General features: G+C 45.7%; 1 protein-coding gene across 3 annotated transcripts; it reads right to left on the bottom strand.

The window, feature by feature from the left end:
• Window positions 1–73: 73 nt before the first annotated feature.
• Window positions 74–5,577, bottom strand: LOC110380779 (putative aminopeptidase W07G4.4). Of its 3 annotated transcripts, none has more exons than XM_049849103.2 (6): window positions 5,229–5,577; window positions 4,995–5,142; window positions 3,288–3,716; window positions 2,828–3,208; window positions 2,575–2,679; window positions 74–846 (listed from the first exon to the last, which is right to left on the bottom strand). In XM_049849103.2, exons 3-6 carry the CDS (start codon window positions 3,687–3,689, stop codon window positions 211–213), a joined length of 1,524 nt encoding a protein of 507 aa, XP_049705060.2. In that variant the 5' UTR covers window positions 3,690–3,716; window positions 4,995–5,142; window positions 5,229–5,577; the 3' UTR covers window positions 74–210. The 3 variants fall into 3 exon arrangements, with proteins under 3 accessions (XP_049705060.2, XP_049705058.2, XP_049705059.2); XM_049849101.2 differs by having other exon boundaries at window positions 3,288–3,722; window positions 5,229–5,576; XM_049849102.2 differs by lacking the exon at window positions 5,229–5,577 and having other exon boundaries at window positions 3,288–3,722; window positions 4,995–5,213.
• Window positions 5,578–7,257: the final 1,680 nt, after the last annotated feature.

Raw genomic sequence — 7,257 nt, 5'->3', positions numbered from 1 at the left:
AGCGTTCGGCGAGCGGGACTCCTACACGGCTGTACACGAGACTGTTGACTAGGAGATTAATGAAACTCGACGGTGAAATTACAACTTTATTAATACAATAACAACATTTTAGATTTATTGTTACATGATATAGTATTATGCATGAATAGAAAAAATAAAAAAATCCAAAAATAAATTGATTATTATGTATAGTATTATGCACGAGTGGGACTAGCGCTTGGAGAGCAGGCCGTGGTAGGCGGCCAGCCCCAGCAGCGGCGCGGCGGTGGGCGGGTGCGGCAGGTCGCCGGCGCTGGCCGCCACGTCCAGGTGCGCGTAGGGCACGTCGGCCTCGTGCAGCCCCGACACCAGCAGCAGGAAGGCGGCGGGCGCCTGGTGGCCGCGCGGCAGGGCCGAGGACGCCGCGTTGTCGGCCTGGTGCACGTGGTCGCCGGGCGCGCGGCCGCGGTGCGCGCGCAGGTCCTCGCGCCGCAGCGTCGACACCTCCACCATGTCGCCCAGGCGCTCGGCGGCCGCGCGGAAGGCGGCGGCGTGGCCCAGCGCGCGCGCCGCGTGGTTGTCCAGCAGCGCCGTGTAGCCGAGCCCGTAGGCCCGCACGGCGTGCCCCGTCAGCGTGGCCACGGTGTACAGCTGCGGCCGGCGCTCGGCCGCCGCGCGCTCGCACATCTCGGCCAGCAGGTCGCCCATCACCATGCGGCCCTCGGCGTCCGTGTTGCCCACGCGCACGGCCAGCCCGCGCCGGCAGCGCAGCAGCTCGTCCGCCACGTACGCCTCCTCGCCCACGGAGTTGCGCACCATGCCCAGCGCCGCCACCACCTTCAGCGCCGGCCGCAGCTCGTCGCACGCCTGCACACACGCGGTACTGTCTCGAGCGGCCCGCGCGCACCACGCCACGGCCACTCGCAGAACCATTATTGGATTAATGGAACTATAATTATGAAGTTGGCCAAACAACGACTTGCAAATAGGTACACGGCTGGATACGGTTCGATTATCGTTATAGTCGAATGGTGCTACTCATCGTTAGAATCAGTGTTTAAAAAACCATAAGTTAAAAATAACATCGTACCTACTAATTGAGATCTACGTATTATAATAAGGCTTATGTTTAACTGATCACCAGATATAGTAACAAATAGCAGACAAAAATAGTAAATGATCACCAAAATGAAACTCGCATTTTAATGTAAAATTATCACCAAAGTTTTAACACTTTGCTATCCTATTTAAGTGAAATTACTCCAAAATAAATCATTCGTAAGCCAAAAATAGTAAATGATCACCAAAATTAAACCACCATTTTAAAGTAAGATTATCACCAAAGTTTTTAAATTCTGCTATCCTATTTAAGCAAAATGAGTCCAAATAAATCATTGTTATCCCAAAAGTAGTAAATGATCACCAAAAGTAGTAAATGATCATCATTATTATACCAGTGTTTTAATATAAAATGATAATCAAAATTTTTACATCTTGCTATCCTGTTTAAGTAAACTGACTCTAAAACAATAAGTTCGGCCTGATAGAATAAAATGTAATAAAATTATGGGGACCCTTTTAATGCACTAGGGTGGAAAATTGTCTATTGCATGCCTCTAAACAGTGCGTGTTTTCGAGGGACAGAGAAACACATTCTTCTTCTTCTTTCTCCTGCCCTGTTCCCAATTTTACTTGGGGTCGGCGCAATATGTCATTTTCTTCCATTTTCCCCTGTCACTCGTCATACTGACACTCACGCATGCATTGCAAGCCGGACACATAACTTAATATGGCATCATAATACTTTATTTGGTAATAAGCCTACATTTTATGGCAATCACAGTGACTTATTTAGGCAAAAATAATACATTAATTTGGTCGTCAAGAGTTGGTGATCATTTACTAAATTTGGTGGTCGAATACAATTTAAGGTGTAGTCGTGACTAAAATAGCTGGTACTATTACATTTTTAGACTTTATTTTTCTGGTGTTCAGTAGATATTTCTGGTTACAAAACTTAGGGTATCAAAGCATTTTATGGTGGTCATTATATTTGTTCCCTTATAATAATCTACGTATCTTATCGGGTATGGAAGATAAGAAAGAATACAAGTAATACTAAGGTACCTACCTACAAATAATGGACTCTGATTTCGACTGCCGTTTTAACAAATTTTTCAAACATAAAAGTAGTCATATAGCAAGCGATAATATTTAGATTCTAGATGATTTCCCGCGGTTTCAGCCGCGTCCCGTGGGAATTATCGTGGGCGTATAGCCTATGTCACTTGCCGTGTGACACTCGGGAAGAGTGTAGCTTTTCAATAGTGAAAGAATTTTTCAAATCGGTTCAGAGGATCAGTTGGAGCCTTGTACAAAACAAAATGTTTCCTTTTTATCATATTACATAACAATTGTACCATCATGGATGTTTTAAACCTTTTAAAGGTACAATACTGAACCTCTAGTAAATTATTTAGATGTACCTCGTAAAGTACGTGAAAACATACAACTGACTATTTTGGAATATCTGGTTGTAGTAATCTGGCTAACTGTGAGATGTCACGTGCGTGGATGATCACTCGGCTGACTCACCTTGAGGAAGCCGGCGACGGCGGCGGCGCCGCACTTGTCGCGCGACATGCCGGCCATCACGCCGCCCGCCTTGATGTCACACCCGCCCGTGTCGTACGTGACGCCCTGCAACACGCGCCGCCCGCCCATTATACTACTTGATTCGCGAGCATTGACTAAAGGGACGTACACGCTATGCAAATGCAGAGATTGCGGCGTATCATTTTACACTTCATTCATATCTGTCAGTAGGTACATTGTGGTGTTGTAGTACCTTGCCGACGAGCATGACGGTGCGCTCGTAGTCTGCGTACTCGAGGTGCACGACGCAGCCGCGGTGGCGCGGCACGCTGGCGGCGGCGCGGTCCACGGCCGCCAGCAGCGGGTACTCGCGCGCCAGCACCGCGCGGTCCTCCACCACGCGCACCGCCACGCTGGAGCCCGCGAACGTCTCGCGCAGGTAGGCGGCCACGCGCAGCGGCGTCATGCGCTCGGGGTCGGCGCCGCCGATGTCCCGCGCCACGCCGCGCGCCGCCTCCAGCGCCGCCGCCTCGCGCACCAGCACGTCCAGCGCGCCGCGCAGCCCCTCGCCGTACACGCCCAGCTCCGCCAGCTTGTGCGCCTGCGCCGGGAACGACTCGCGGATCTGCAGCGGCTGAACACATACCGACACACGTTATACTCTCCCTCTCCGTATGCGGCGTACGTATGCTGTCTCCGCAGCGGGAACTCACCACGTAGAGCACTTCGAGCGCGGCCAGCAGCGCGACGAGGTCGGCGTCGGGCCAGGAGGGGTGCGGCTGCAGCACCAGCACGGGGCGCGTGGCGCCGGCCGCCGCGGCGCGCTGCACGCCGGCGCGGGCCGCCTCGCCCACGGCGCGCACGTCGTCGTACGCCGTCAGCGGGCCCGTGGGCGACAGCACGAGGCGGTGGCCCGACACGCGCGGACAGCGCAGCACGGCCGGCACGCTGTCCAGCTGCGCGTCCAGCAGGCGCGCGTCCGCCACGAAGTCCTCGAGCGCCTGCGGCGGCGCCACGCCCGGCGCCGTCACCAGCACCAGCGCGTCGTAGTGCGCGCTGTTCACCTCGCTCACCACGGCCACGCGCACGCCGTGCACCAAGCACTCGAACCCCATGTCGCCCTCACGTCCTCACGCTCCACACTACAACTGTTCTGACATGCTTGTATTGCTATCTATTAAATTACTAGTAGACCAAACTAGTAGATTATTAAATTACTAAAAGATTCGCAATAAATTCCTTCCATAATATGGATTTATATTTTTTCAGATGCAAGAGATGATGTCATAAAATGTGTTATATCTCTAAAAATACTTTCTGTTGATGCTTAGTATTTCAGGACAAATTGTTACACATAAAGAGATCTACACTTAAACAAGTAGCTACTTGTATGAGTACCACCGTAATAACTATTATAGTAATCTGCAGTAGCTATGTTAAGTAGATATCCACAACAAGTTACGTGTACGTACAGTCACACAATGCTCAACATTACATATGTAGTAAAAATTTAATTTTGTATGACTATCAGAATTTACGATAAGCTTCCAAGCTACCTAAACAATCTTAATATAAAATTGCTAGACTAATTATTACTATTCTACTATAGCATTGACTGATGACATTGAACGTTGTTGTAGTAACATGCGAGTGTTATAATTATTATGAGACAAACTGATTTCCTGCAGTTGTATGCAGATTTACTACCAGCAGTACATGATAAAATATAGCCTGTTACTCTAGCAAAGTTTAGCTTTCCGATAGTGAAATATATGTTCAAATTGATTCAGTAGTATTGGATCAAAACAAATAATATTTCTTTTATTATAGTGTTTGTACAACACTTAGGAAGAATGTTTGAGTCTGGTCAGAATGGTCATTGGCTTGTCTTAGTTACACCATAAAACACTTACCTACCTATTACCTATACTAATTCTACTGAAAAATTATTTTTTCTTTCTTTTAAGTATGTTCAAGGTCAAACGAATTTGTTTGTTAAGTCCGCCCTGGTACAAAATGTGCAGAAGTATTAAATAAATTTGCAAGAATTATCCAGCTATTGATAGTATAGTTGAATCAATAATTTAACTAGACATGTTCACATATTAAGTAGGTAAATAAGTTTAAAGCATACATAGTTATAAACACATATATAGTTAAGGAATGAAGAATAGGTCTTTAGTACCTATTTCCTAAGATCATGGTTTCTCAACGTTGCATTGTTTTACACATACTTGTAAGTATGTATTTACGAATAGGCTATGAGAGATAGGAATTTAAAAACTTAGTTTACACAAGTGGCATCCTGGATTGTACCTATTTACAGTCAGTGGGTCGTCTTAGGGGTGGATAGCATATATACACAATACTGTTGTTCAAGTAGCGATGTTCTCGAGTTAGACACAACAAGAACTACGTACCTAGAGATAGCAGTACGTTGACCTGTTGAAGTGCGCGCAGCTGTGGCGCGACCGGGCGAGTCTGCGCTGGCGGCTTACTGGTCAGGCCGCTCTCTGATATCTAGACGCGCCGCGCGGCACCGACGCCCCTTCCTTATCGCGCCGGTATCTGTTTCAGTATTCCATCGTGCAACTTTATGAGCGATTCATACATAAACTATATTGCAATTGAAAGCAAAACACAATAACAATTACCGTAACGGTAACGGCGACACTGATTAAGTAGATAACACTAGATCAATTTGCCGACAAGGTAACTCGCAAGTCACTATGTACGCTAAAAGAGTTATGTACTTATATATTTTTGTACTGATTTTATTTTAATTTAAAAAAAAAAACATTACTTTTAGCTAATGTTTCATAATTGATGAGAAAACTTCATCAAGTACCCAGTATCTACAACAGAACCTTTGATTATATATCCTAACGTTAAAGGCTTCCTAGCAAACTTCCTAGATAGAGTAATCTAACGTAATAATTTAGTTCGTTTTGAGGAAAAGTATAGTGTTGTAGAGTGCAGTCTCATGTTGTTTTGTTTTCTCTGACATTTATAGATGTGACGTGCGTGACAGGCAGCCATCAGGCAGCAGACAATAGAAATGAACGGATGATGTAGCTATATCTTGTAATACCTACAACACAGTCAGATTTTCAACAACAATATCGTCTTTTGATGCAGTTGACAGTAAACAGCGGTACCTATTCTTATTTAAATTATAATAATAATTTGCAAAGTTTACAAATAGATGGAGGAGCTGATAGGGTGACAATGATTTTTTCACGTTTTCACTCTACCCTATTCGCGGAGCCATGAGCCAAGGGGTAAACAAACCATAAAAAGGGTTCTTTATAAGTGACGATTGAAGCAATGAACATATTTATCAAAATAAATGCCATAAATTGTTTTCTTAATCTATATACATAAAAATAAACCCACTTTCCGTTTGTCACGACATAACATGAAAACGGCTTGACCGATTTGGCTGAAGGGGATGTAACTTAGACCCGGGAGAAGGTTTTAAGATATAGTTTTTGTCACCATCCGGCTACGCGACGCGGGTGAAACCGCGGGCGAAAGCTAGTTTTAATTAAATATGTTTTAAATCGTTTACATGAAAAAGAATACCTAAAATACTTGATTATCAAACATGGAACGCTTCTAAATTGTAGATATAGTTATATGTCAATGAGATTTTAATAAAAATGTGACGTTTTGTCACATTGACTTATCCTATCTCAATGTTTTGTTTTGTCATCGGTCGGGTTATACCCAACATCTTGAAAAAGTATTGTTCTTTGTTTACCTTTTGGCTCACGGCTCGGCGAATAGGGTATAGAATAAGGATGAGGGATTTTCGTTTTATTTTTTTCCTGGCTGATGCCTAGATGGTGGATGGAATCCTCGATTATCATCATCTTCCGAGCCTTTTCCAACTATGTTGGGGTCGGCTTCTTTTTTTTTGGGAGGGGGAAATCTTCATGGACTTCCTCCGCTTGGGGAGAGGTGGAGGGGTGTGCGTGTGCCGGACTCCTACCGGCTAAAACCCCCCTGTGTCCTCCTTGCACGTGGGCGCGGGGACACGGGAATCCACATTCTCACGCAGCCCCACACTGGTGCTGGCCCTCGCTTGGGCCTCATCTCGGGCACGGGGTAGTGAGGTGTACACCTACCCCGTGCATCACCTCATGCTTGAGAGGTTGGTTCTTCAGCACCAACTCGAAATCAACTATGGCGACCGGTCGTACCGCTCTAGAACTCCCTAAATGGAAGTAAGGCCTCGTACATAAGTAGGTAATCTGTGTTATAAACCTTATAAACTGACAGCGACAGGACAGCTGTCAACTGTACGTAAGACGCGGAGGCGCCATACGGTGTTTGAATTTTTTAATGCATTACTATTTAATTCAACAGCAATGCAGATATTTTCTTGCACTACATTTTAATCTGCACAAAGTTATACATACCTTAAATTGGATATAATATCGAGTCAGTATTTTACTGTTCATTAGAATAAATATGTCCTTTGAATTGAACTGAGTAGCTGTTGTGTTATTGCAAGAAAATTGACCGTGTTAGAAGTAATGTGTCGCAATGCAGATACGCGCCAGACACCTGAGAAATGAAATAAAGTACTAGATGGGCTTGCTTGGATGTATGGCCTGCGTGTGGATTGAGTGATGAAGCGCGGCATGGGCGCTGTGTGGCGCACGCCGCCGGACGGCA

The sequence above is a fragment of the Helicoverpa armigera genome, chromosome 21, assembly GCF_030705265.1.
Source record: "Helicoverpa armigera isolate CAAS_96S chromosome 21, ASM3070526v1, whole genome shotgun sequence".
NCBI classification, from domain to species: Eukaryota; Metazoa; Arthropoda; class Insecta; order Lepidoptera; family Noctuidae; genus Helicoverpa; species Helicoverpa armigera.
This window is presented reverse-complemented; position numbering and strand designations above follow the sequence as displayed.

Bases quoted from the DNA above. Each gene is read 5' to 3' on its own strand.
- LOC110380779 (XM_049849103.2), bottom strand. From the start codon at position 3,689: ATGGGGTTCGAGTGCTTGGTGCACGGCGTGCGCGTGGCCGTGGTGAGC. The intron at 3,209-3,287 runs GTGAGTTCCCGC...GTATGTGTTCAG, and splicing joins CGCTCGAAGTGCTCTACGTG to CCGCTGCAGATCCGCGAGTC. The intron at 847-2,574 runs GTGAGTCAGCCG...GCGTGTGTGCAG, and splicing joins CCGTCGCCGGCTTCCTCAAG to GCGTGCGACGAGCTGCGGCC.